The sequence below is a fragment of the Ahaetulla prasina genome, chromosome 3 (genome assembly GCF_028640845.1).
Source record: "Ahaetulla prasina isolate Xishuangbanna chromosome 3, ASM2864084v1, whole genome shotgun sequence".
NCBI classification, from domain to species: Eukaryota; Metazoa; Chordata; class Lepidosauria; order Squamata; family Colubridae; genus Ahaetulla; species Ahaetulla prasina.
In genome coordinates this window covers 229,437,125-229,449,255 of record NC_080541.1, presented here as the reverse complement: position 1 = coordinate 229,449,255, position 12,131 = coordinate 229,437,125, and the positions used below count along the sequence as shown (strand labels likewise).

The 12,131-nt window shown below is 47.6% G+C and overlaps 1 protein-coding gene across 1 annotated transcript in view; it reads right to left on the bottom strand.

The window, feature by feature from the left end:
• Positions 1 to 2,931: 2,931 nt before the first annotated feature.
• Positions 2,932 to 12,131, bottom strand: part of MAPRE1 (microtubule associated protein RP/EB family member 1) — a 28,063-nt gene continuing 18,863 nt past the window's right edge. Inside the window, exons 4-7 of the mRNA XM_058177247.1 lie at positions 10,428 to 10,635; positions 8,776 to 8,894; positions 7,542 to 7,694; positions 2,932 to 4,862 (exon numbers count right to left, since the gene is read on the bottom strand). Of these exons, the coding sequence (XP_058033230.1) occupies positions 4,806 to 4,862; positions 7,542 to 7,694; positions 8,776 to 8,894; positions 10,428 to 10,635 (537 nt within the window). The 3' untranslated portion in view covers positions 2,932 to 4,805. The remainder of the gene's footprint in view (positions 4,863 to 7,541; positions 7,695 to 8,775; positions 8,895 to 10,427; positions 10,636 to 12,131) is intronic.

Sequence of the window (12,131 nt, the reverse complement as noted above, 5' to 3'; positions counted from 1 at the left end):
CTTATTTTCCTCCCCAAAAACTAAAGTGCGTCTTATACTCAGGTGCGACTTATACTCTGAAAAATACGGAGCGAGAAGAAACATTTAGGACAGGGGTGAAATGCTTCCGGTTCTGACCAGATCTGGTGATCCGGTAGCGATCATGGCCGGTGGTTCGGCGATCTGGTAGCGATGGTGGAGCAAAGCTCCGTCCACCTGCCCAGGTGTCATTACTTCCTGGTTTTAACCAGGAAGTGTTTTTTACCTTCTGCGCATGCGCAGGTGTGCACTTCTGGGCCAGTAAGGAAGGTAAGTAGATTTCACCTCTGATGTAGGACCATCATGTCCCAAAGGTGTTTGTTTGTTTTTTCAAGTGGCAACTGAACTTTCTAGCTTTTTTTTTTTTTGAAGACATTTTGCTTCTCCTCCAAGAAGCTTCTTCAGCTCTGACTGGATGGTGGGGAATGGAAGGGTTTATACTCCTTGCAGACAGCTGGTCATTTGCATCCTTTTTAGAGGGTCGTCAAGGCCACCTGGAGGTTTGTGTCCTCAGGGTCACCCGAGAATTGCAACTGGGTGGAGCCTTCGTGGAACTGCTGAAAGGACTGTTTTGTAGATTGGAGATAGGTGATCTCATAACACATGGCACAACATAGAACAAACGCATCACGACTAGATCCAGCAGTCCATCTGCATTTAAAAGACAAAGGCCACTCTTTGGAAGACAGCAAAGTCCACGTTTTGGACAGAGAGGGATGCTGGTTTGCAAGTGGGGTCAAAGAGGCCATCTGTGTCCAAATTGAACAGCCCCTCTCTCAACAGAAGGGCGATAGATATCATCTACTTCCAGTCTACAACATGGTCCTTTCAGCAGTTCCAAGAAGGCTCCACACTCATTTGCACCACTCAGGTGACCCTGAGGACACAGACGAACCTCCAGGTGGCCTCAAGGATCCTCTAAAAGGAATACAAATGACCAGCTGTCTGCAAGGAGTAGAAATCCTTCCCTTCCCCACCATCCAGTCAAGAGCTGTAGCAGCTTCTTGGATGAGAAGCAAAATCTCTTCAAAGGAAAACAAGGAAGTCCAGTTGCCTCTTGAAAAAGCACCTTTTGAGACAACCATGATCTGGATGACGGAGAATCGCCAGAGGCATGTAAAGCCATCATGCTTTTCTTTCATTAGGACCATAGGTGAGTTACCATCACCGTCACCATGGGGGTCGCATCTCAGGGCATCAAGCCTCACTTTGGAGAGCAGTTATTTTGTCAACTGACCGATAATGACCCCATCCCACCACCTTTCACCTGCCTTTCTTCACTTGTGAATCTCCACCTCTTCTCTTCTTGTGCAGCCAGGCCTCCTCTTGGTGTCAGTGGATCAAGTAACATCTCTGGTAGCTTCCCGTTTTTTAGTCTTTTGACCACCAGGATCTCAGGGTGGCTAGTAGATTCTCCCATACCTACCTCCAGTGGCTTCAGAGATTTCAGCTGCTGGTCTCAAGTTCCATTTCCAACTCATTGTTGTGTTTAATAATCAGAACACCGGATCACCTTCTCCACCGTGAGATCAGTTTCTCCTCTTGTCTTTTCACCTTACTATTGACTGTCATCACACCTCGTACAATGAAATTAAATGCCATCTTCAGTGTACATTATACGTAAGAAATTCACCACGTGTGATGACTTACAACAGTTCATTTGGTGACAGCACTGAAAAAATGGGACTTACAGCCGCTTTTCACACTTACGACCATCGCAGCTTCCCCGTGGTCACGTGATCAAAATCCGGAGGCATGGCAACCGGCATGTACTTATGACAGTTGCAGTGTCCCGGGGTCACGTGGTCCTCTTTTGCAAACCAACAGCACCCCCAACAAAAAATGGTATTGGCCAAGTGTGATTGAACACACAAGGAATTTGTCTTGTCAGATTCATTTAGCAAGCCTGTTACTGACTTCCCAACTGCCATGATTCACTTAATAACTGTGGCGAGAAAGGTTGTAAAATGTGGCAAAATTCACTTAACCGTCTCACTTGGCAACAGAAATTTGGGGCTCTATTGTGGCTGTAAGTTGAGGTCTACCTGTAGCTCTGCTTGACCTATTTACATGTTGCTGCCATTACAAATCTTGATGTGTATAGATCAGCGACACAAGACATGGATTAGATTACTCGGAGCCTGTCCCTGGATGATCTCTACAATTGATCTTGCCCTAAGTTGTGAAGGGTTTATTTGTGTCTTACTCCAGACCAGCGTTGCCCTTTAACTAATTCCTTCTGTTGATGCAGCTGAAGAAAGGAGACGGAACTTCCTCTTGATGGGTTGGTCCACAATCGCCACCATTCCCAGATGTTGGTTGAAGAGCAGGCAACACAGGAGTCATGAAAACCACGATCAACTCTTCCCTGGAGCGACATGAGCTCACTTAGGTTTCCTGCCTGAGGCAAGACAAGAACTCACCGCCTCCTGGTGGCTGGCCCAAAGTCACACAATTGGCTCACAGGCCTAAAATGGGATTAGAACTCCCAGTCTCTACCAGCTGGCTTTTGTACCTAAGGCGGGACTAGAACTCACCTTCTCCTGGTGATTGGGCCAAAGTCACCCAGTTGGCTTTGGTGCCTAAGGCGGGACTAGAACTCGCAGTATCCTGGCGATTGGCCAAGTCACCCAGCTGGCTTTCAAGGGCTGAGGCAGCAGGACTAGAACTCACCGTCTCCCACTTTCTAGTCTGGTGCCTTTAAGAGTAAACCAAATCTCTGGGCTTCGAATTCACCCCAATGATGCTGGAGCAGAGATCCGATGGTAACGATAACCCAGATGGTGCGAAGCAAACCAAACTAAGGACGACATGAACAAAAATGAAGGGAGAACTTGGAGGTCAAAAGAGAAGGGCCTAGAGGACAAACAAAACACCCCCTTGCAAGGACACGACACTCCAGAAGACGCCACATTCTTGAAATAACAGAACTTTATTTAGAAACTGTTTAAAAGTAGAAAAAAACCCTGTCAAAAGGAGTCTGGTTCTGAATATCGTTCTAGGGCAACAGGTATTTTAGAAGGCCACAAGAGAAACAGCACCTCTGATGTTTTAAATAATGGCTTTCTTTTTTCTTTTTCTTTCTTTCTTTCCCTTCTTTCGTTTTTTTCTTTTTTGGCATTCTTCCAAAACGTGGGTCTCCCGCTGAATTGTCATAAGGAAATCATGCACTACACAACAAGTTACCGTAACTCTGCTTTCTACACACATCGAGACACACAACCACCGGAAGCGAACGGACAAAAAGAACACACCAAGCCGGAAGCTTAGTCTTTGCTGTGGCGAGGGAGGCTGAGGGGTAAGGTGGAGTGGGTGGGGGGAGAGTCCCAAACCTCTGAAAGCCCCCTCCCCGAGGAGCAGCCATTGGGGAAGGGAGGGGAGGGAGGGGGAGAGGGTCAAACACAGAATACTGCAATAATCAAAATTCATCAGAACGCTCTTATTATCTCCGGCAACCTCGGCTCACCTATTTAATACGCAATTTTTCTCTTCCCCCCCCCCAACAGTCCCCTGCAGTACCTGCACAGGTAACTCAGAGGCAGATGGCGGGGGGGGGGGGGAGGCCCTGCAACAGAGGCGTGATGCCCAACCAGGCATCTCTCGGCACAGGCTGCAAAAAACAACTAGCGAGTCCAGTTTGAGCAAGAGTGGAGTGTTACAACCAGGTGCCCTCTCCAATCCTTTGGGATCCAGCATCCCTGTTTTAAACTATCTTAGCTTGGTGAGAAGGGGGGCAGCTGCCACCCAGAACTGCGTCCGTTTGTTTGTTGAAGATAACATGGTTAGTTTAGAAGCAGAGGGAGGGGGGCAGAGAGGAAGAGAAGGGGCCCATATTGAGGGGAGCAGAGGTGGAGCATCAGGGGCTAAGGGGAGGAGGAGATTGAGGTGAGGAGTCAGGATCTTATTCGGAACTGTCCAACTTTTGCAACTTTGTGAGACTTCAACTCCCAGAATTCTGGGAGCTGAAGTCCCACAAGTGTTGAAAAATTGCCAAGAATGGACAATCCTGGTCTTATTGGAGGTTACACCAAACCATAGAAGCCAATTTCGGGCACCTGCTTCACACCTTTCTTGCAACCGAGCCTACTACAACCTCCATTCTCCTGCCACATCCTCAACCACCGCTGGACCCACTTCTACACGGCCCCTGACCTCCCGAACTCGCAGCCCCAAGCGAGCAAAGCTCTAATCCCCCTTTATTTTCCCCCGAGCATCTCAAAACCTCCGTTGCTTTCCGGTTCTCTCGACGCCCCAATTCACCCCTCTTCCTCTCCCCCTACATGGCACCTGGCGGAAAAACCACCCTTCCGCTCCGTAGGCAGCCTCTCCTGCTTCCCCAACCCCTCCCCCTCCCCAAACACGCCGCACTGCCAATCCTCCATCAATGAAGGCCCCCCCCCCCGTACCCCGAGTCTGCACCGACCTCCTGCTTCCAAATGACACCAAACGGATGTTGATAATATCGTTCCGCTACAAATAATGACAAAAGAGTTCTCCCCAAAAAAAAAGAAAAGAAAGAAAGAAACCCAAGAAACAAAACAAAACACGCACCCATCGGAAGCGGAAGGGTGGGGGGGGGGGGAAATAGTAGTAAAACTTACGCAAAGTGCACTTGAAGAGGTACTCTTTTTTTTGTTTTGTTTTGTTTTGTTTTACTTTTGAAAAGAAACCAGTTAAAGTCCTCTAAGAATAAAACGAAGAGTATTTTACAGATAAGCACATGATTGGGGCAAAAGATTTTCGGACTTCTGACTCTGCTGCTCGGCTGGTCGATGTCGGTGGGGCCGTTAATACTCCTCTTGCTCTTCCGGAGGGGCTCCTTCGTCGGGTATCACGAAGCCTTCCTACAAGAGAACCAGAATCGGGATCGGGAAATTAAGAAGGGCGGCTGCACAGGAGGGGTTTATACGGGTAGCCGCACATACTCCGAGAGGGTGGGATTTTGGGATGGACGCATGGCATATAAACGACCAGTGGAACGACTTTCCTCCAGAGGTTGTGGGCGCCCCATCACTGAAGGCTTTTAAGAAGAGACTGGACAGGCATTTGTGTGGAATGGGAGAGGGTCTCCTGCCTGAGCAGGGGGTTGGGCTAGAAGATCTCCAAGGTCCCCTCCAACTCCGTTATTCAGTGGAACAACTTTCCTCCAGAGTATGGGTAGGGGGAGAAGGGAAGGGGTAAGGAGAGGAGAGGAGAGGAGAGGAGAGGAGAGGAGAGGAGAGGAGAGGAGAGGAGGGAGGGAGGGAGGGAGGGAGGGGAGGAAGGGAAGGAAGGGAAGGAAGGAAGGGAAGGAAGGAAGGGAAGGAAGGAAGGGAAGGGAAGAGGAGAAGAGAAGAGAAGAGAAGAGAAGAGAAGAGAAGAGAAGAGAAGAGAAGAGAAGAGAAGAGAAGAGAAGAGAAGAGAAGAGAAGAGAAGAGAAGAGAAGAGAAAATATGGAAGGGAATACAGAATATAATGCAGAATTGAGCATGGAATGGAAGAGGAGAGGAGAGGAGAGGGTGAGAAGAGAAGGGAAAATATGGAATGGAATGGAACAGGAACAGAAAAATAGAAATAGAAAAACAGAGTTGGAAGGGACCTTGGAGGTCTTCTAGTCCAACCCAGACCCTACACTTCAGACAAATGGCTATCCAACCTCTTCTTAGAAACTTCCAGTGTTGGAGCACCTACAACTTCTGGAGGCAAGTTGTTCCACTCGTTAAACTTTTCTCACTGTCAGGAAATTTCTCCTCAGTTCTAGGTTGCTAAGCAGAAATTTCCTGACAGTGAGAACAATTAATCAGTGGAACAATATGCCTCCAGAAGTTGTAGGTGCTTCATCGGTGGAGGATTTTAAGAAGTCATTGGAGGGCCGTTTGTCTGAAATAGTAAAAGATCTCTTGCTTGAGCAGTGGGTTGACCTCCAAGGTCCCTTCCAACGCTGTTCCCTGTGTTTCCCCAAAAATAAGACCGGGTCTTATATTAATTTTTCCTCCAAAAGACGCATTAGAGGGTTATTTCCTGGTTAGGTCTTATTTTCAGGGAAAATATGGCACAAAATGTGTCCGTCCGGCTGACAATTTTTAGGATAAGTCTTATTTTACAAGCATCCTGAAAAAATCATGCTAGGGCTTATTTTCCAGTTGGGTCTTATTTTCAGGGCAAAGGCCAATTCTGTTAAACATCAAAGGAAATTCATGCTGAAATATGCACAAAATGCGCAAAGGTTGCAAAGAAGCGAGCGGCAAAGGGGATGAAATGCAAAAGGCTGAGAACACAAGACTTTTAAAATTAAGTAAGTTTTTTTCCACCTGAAAATGTTTCACTTCTCATTCAAGACCCTTCTTCAGTTCTTCTGGTGCTGTTATATTATTATTATTGTTGTTGTTGTTATTGTGATCATGATTGTCTATCATTATTCTGTAGAGATGCTCAGCCAATGGAAAGATTTATATTCCTTGCAGGCAGCTGGTCATTTGCATCCTTTCAGAAGGTTATTGGAGCACTTGGAGGTTTACCTGTGTCCTCAGGGTCACCTGAGTGGTGCAAATAGTTCCTGTAGTCTGCAATCTTTTTCCTCTGGAAATCCATGGCTACTCCTGGATGACTGAGAATCTCTACAATTTAGCTCTACAATTCAGGATGAAGACCCTTTGAATGGTGTGGGAGTAGGAATGGATTTCCAGGGGAAAAATTGCAGACTACAGGAACCATCTGCACCACTCAGGTAGATCACAGATAAACCTCCAAGTGGCCTCAATGGCTAAGGTAAAGGTAAAAGTTCCCCTCACATATCTGTGCTAGTTATTCCTGACTCTAGGGGGCGGTGCTCATCTCCGTTTCAAAGCCGAAGAGCCAGCGCTGTCCGAAGACGTCTCCGTGGTCATGTGGCCGGCATGACTAAACACCAAAGGCACACGGAACGCTGTTACCTTCCTACCAAAGCTGGTCCCTATTTTTCTACTTGCATTTTTATGTGCTTTCGAACTGCTAGGTTGGCAGAAGCTGGGACAAGTCACATGAGCTCCCCCCGTTACGCGGCAGCACTAGGGATTCAAACTACTGAACTACCGACTTTTCGATTGACAAGCTCAGCGTCTTAGCCACTGACCCACCACGTCCCTCTTACGGCCCTCTCTAAAAGGATGCAAATGACCAGCTGTCTGCAAGGAATATAAATCCTTCCGTTCCCTCCCGTCCAGCCAGAGTTGAAGAAGCAAAACGTCTTCAAAGAAAAAACCAAGTCCAGTTGCCTCCTGAAAAAGCACTTTTGGTACATTATTATCATCATCATCATCATCGGGATGGTGACACTGTTTGGGGGGGGGGGGGAGGGTTTGTCTCTTTTGGGAGAGGTGCATCGGAATTTCATTTTAATGTGTGCCATTGTGTGTACAGAAAACTGATCATAAAGGTTATTCAGTTCAATTCAATTCGCGCAGGTGAACATCCTGGGAAATGGTGCACAGAAGGAAAAGCTAGAGCCACAGTTATGCCCGAGCCCAAAACGGGGAGAGCGCCACTGCCAGATCACATCTACTTACATCTGTAGCATAAAGTATTTCCACGATTCTCTGGAGGACCGGGTCACTTTCGCCTTCGTTCTCCTGGCAGATCAGCTCGATGTTCCTCAGTTTCCCGAAGTAGAAATCTCGCTCCTTTTCTAAATCTTCCACAGTCATCTTTAATGCATTGATCTGACAAAGAATAATTAATCACAGAGCAAGTCACTGAAGAGACTTGGTGGGGCTACTACAAAGAACGCTGGTGGCGCAGAGGTGAGAATGCAGGATTGCAGGCTGACTCTGCTCACTGCCAGCAGTTCGACTATCATCTATACTGTACTGTAAAGCACTGTGAAGCGGTATATAAGTGCTATTGCTATTGAAATTCCTTCCTTCCCTCCCTCCCTCCCTCCCTCACAGTGATTAGAATGCAGGATTGCAGGCTGACTCTGCTCATTGCCAGCAGTTCAATTCTGACCGGCTCAAGATCGACTCAGCCTTCCATCCTTCTAAAGCCGGTAAAATGAGGACCCAGATGGTTGGGGGTGATATGCTAACTCTTTAAAACCACTACTGTAAAGCATTGTGAAGTGATATATAAGTGCTATTGCTACTGAAATATCTTCCTTCCCTTCCCTTCCTTCCATTTTCCTTTCTCAAAGCCCTGGTGGCACCATGGTTAGAATGCAAGCAAGTGGGGGGAGGGAAGAGATGTGGGTGGGTGGGTGTGTCAGGCACCCACGTTAAGTGTGCACACCATTTGTGTAAGCGGCAAATGCTTGCACAAATGGAGCTTGACATGAGAGCGTGAACGCTACCCTGTTGCACAAATGAAGCCATTCACGCATGCTCGCCGGCTGCTTGCACGGCCCGTTTCTGAACAGGCCACGACTTTGGAGGTCGGGGGCCTCTGCTCTAATCAACTCACAGTGTGATTCTCACTCCTTGCCCCTGACGGAAGTCCGAGAGGGGCTAACGGACAATCCCCTCTGGACCCCTTTGGAGACCCGTGTGGTTTAAATCCAGCATGAAGGGGTTCGAAGTTTCTCTCCAGAAAAACCACAATCAACCGATGGAACAGAAGTTGCCTTCGGAAATTGTGGAAGCTTTCAAGAAGAGATTGGACTGCCATCTGTCAGAAATGTTATAGGGTCCCCTGCCTGGGTGAGGGGTTGGACTAGATGACCTACAAGCTCCCTCCCAAGTCTGTTAATCTGCTTAAATTAAATTTATCGCTACGGACAGACATCCCACACACAGTCCTGAAACCCACCTGCTGTATCAATTCGGCCGATTCATCCTCTCCAATCCCCCCAGGGGCCTTTTTGATCATCGGAGGCCCGGGTTTATTCGCCACCGTTGTTCGTTGTGCGACCATGGGCCTCGTTGGGGCTGAAAGAGAGGAAGCGCGTTAGCCATGCTCTGCAGTGGGGCGCAGGGACTCGGCACCGCTGCCAATCAAAGTGAACGACACCCGAAGCGTGCAACCCGGTGTGCTACAAAGCCCAAGAGAAGAGAAGAGAGTAAGGCACGAGTTGCTCCTTCCACCCACTTAGTACCGATTGTTGCGGTTTTCTTTAAGGAAAGAGGAGACTCTGCTCTTGCTGCCTTCAGGTCCAAAGTTCCCACAAAACTGTTATCTACAAAGAGAGAAGGTTTCTTCTAACTAGGACGCACAAACACAAAAACACTTCGCAATTACAAGATCTCGGATGGGACACTGGAAATGCAAAGCCTCCCCATACAGTCAGTGTGGCTGCGAAAGAGCAGAATGAATGGGCGACTTCAAAAACAGGCAAATTTTTTTTGCTCCTATTTGTGGGGAGGGGGGAGAAATGCGATCGCTCGCAAAACTTTGCATCGGATAAGGGTCCACAAGCGCCCTGAATTTTAAGAAGGCTGCACTGGCTAGATTGTGAAAGAACTGCACAGCTTGATTGTTGGTCTAGTGTTAATCTTGATGTTAAGGAATGAACAAGACCACTCCCACTGACAAGCCATGAGTTTATAAACAAGGAGTAAACCCTACTCCCTTCTAGCACTGATGATGTTACCTAGTTGTGTAATGAGATGTCTGCAAGAAAACCACCAAGCTCAGAGAGCACCAAAGACCAAACAGTCCTCTTTCTCCTGCTCCCTGCAAACCCCACTCCCTTCTAGTACAGATGTTATTACCTAGCTGGGTCATGAAACATCTGCAAGAAAACCACCAAGCTCAGAGAGCACCAAGGACCCCACAGTTCAACCCTCTCTTCTATGGGTTCTCTTGGTGTCTTAATTCTAGGATTCCTCCGTATGCTTGCTTGTGTGCTTCGCTACCATGTGGTGAGAGTTCTGCCATGGGAGGGAGAAGGGGAAAGCAAAAGTAACTGTTGTATCTCCCCAAGACGCTGCTTCAAGGTCACTCGGCTGGCTGGGAGAAGGCGGCAGCTACATACCAAGCTACCCCTGAAGCGGGTTCTGAACACACCTTGCTTGAATCGGACTGGGCGTGAAGGGGCCAGCGACAGGAGGCAGTTAAGGGAGGAAAAGTTGAATTTAGGGATTTGGGCCCGCGATGCTCAGTTCTGGCTATGCATTACTGCAGTACACTTGGCTTCTGATAAAACTATGCCTTTCTCAACAAACGGGAGCCAAGAATCATTTCTATGGAGAGGTTTAAGCGGTGGCAATGACAGCCTTTCAATCAAAATCACTACCTCACCTCTGCCAGGATAACCATGTACATTTTGCCATGTTTATGGTAACTTCAAATCTGTCGTGGGAAGCCACCAAACAGATGCCAAGATGCTGCCTATGCCAATAGGGATGCCCCCTTCCTGGGCCTCTCTGCTTCTCCCATCATCCCCGAACAGCAGAGCTGGCCCAGGGCGGGGCGCTACAACTTCCAAGCGCCCGCGGTACCTGACGCAAAGCCTCTCTTACCTGTGCCACCAGAACCAAGGTTCTTCTTAGGTTTGTTCAGCAGCGGGACCACCAGAGCGGGGGCGGGGCACGACTCCTGGCCTTGCCGAGCTGCCACGGGGTCGTAGTCCTTTCCGTCGTAATTGGCATCGAAGAATTTCTTGAACCACTGAACGAATTCGAAATTGTCTTGGAATTTCCCTTTCACTAATTTGTCCACAGGTATTATCTGAGGAGAGAGGTTAAGGACGTTTAGCCCAGACGAGAAATGTATTCTCGAACTCTAGCAGAGAGGTTTCTAAAAGCAAAACAGGTAGTCCTCGACTTACGACTGGCTGCTTAGTGACCGGGGAGACTACTTATGACCCAAAATTCAAAGTTCTTATGGTCTCCCCCTCAGTCATGTGACCCCACATGGAGCCACATCTATATTCATTTGCAGCGTCCTGCAGTCATGTGTCTCTGTTTTATCAGGTTTTTTTTAAAAAAAAAAAAACACCTTGGCATTTAAATTTCTGAACTAAAATAACTTTGTTGACCTGGCACCAGGAGCTGGCCCTAAACACCACCACCCCAAGATGAAGGTTTTAAAACATCACAAAATATTTGAGGGTTTTTCCACATACACACACACAGAAAACTGCACCAAAAAAGTGATTGTGATGTGTACAAGTTATTCTTTTGAAGTGAAGCACAAAACGTTTAAAAGTCAGTGTTTAGCTTTTACAGGCTTTACTGACAGACTTTATTATTTAAAACTTAGGCATTTAAAAAAAGCTTTACGGAAGACAATTTACATTGTAATTCATAGAATCTTAAGAGTGGGAAGTGGAGCCCTTCCAGCACCCACCCACCCCCTGCTCAGGGCAGGAATCCAAAGCTCAAAAACTTTGCCACTGCAGCAACAATTCAGCTGCTGAACCATCAGCTGGGCTATTTTTTTCTCCAAACCTTCTGTTAGAATATACCGTAAGTTCTGGACTTACAACCGTTCGTTTAGTGACCGTTTCAAGTTCCTCAATCAGAATAGAGCTGGAAGAGGCCTTTGAGGTCTCCTAGTCCAACCCCCTGGCTCAAGCAGGAGACCCTGTAGCGCCATTTCAGGCAGGTGGCTCTCCAGTCCCTTCTTAAAAACCTCCATGGATGGAGCACCCACGACTTCTGGAGGCAAGTTGTTCCACTGGTTATTTCTCCTCACTGTTCGGAGGTTTCTCCCTAGTTCCAGGTTGCTTCTCTCCTTGATGGGTTTCCATCTGTTGCTTCTTGTTCTGCCTTCGGGGGCTTTGGAGAATAGGTGGACCCCCCTCTTCTTGGTGGCAGCCCCTCAAATATTGGAAGACTTCTATCTTGTCACTCTGGTCCTTCTTTGCATTAAACTCAACATACCCAATTCCAGCAACCATTTTTCATTCTTCGTATGTTTTAGCCACCAGTCCCCCAAATTAATTGTTGTCATTGTCAGGAAGTTTCTCCTTAGTTCCAGCCTGCTTCTCCCCTTGATCAGTTTCCATCTATTGTTTCTTGTCCTGCCTTCAGGTGCTTTGGACAATAAGTTGACCCCTCTTCTTGGTGGCAGCCACTCAAATACTGGAAGACTGCTATCATGTCACCCCTAGTCCTTCTTTTCTCTAAACTGGCCAAACCCAATCCTTCTTCATATGTTTTAGCCTCTGGGCCTTTAATCGTCTTAGTTGCTCTTCTCTGCAATTTTTCCAAAGTCTCAAC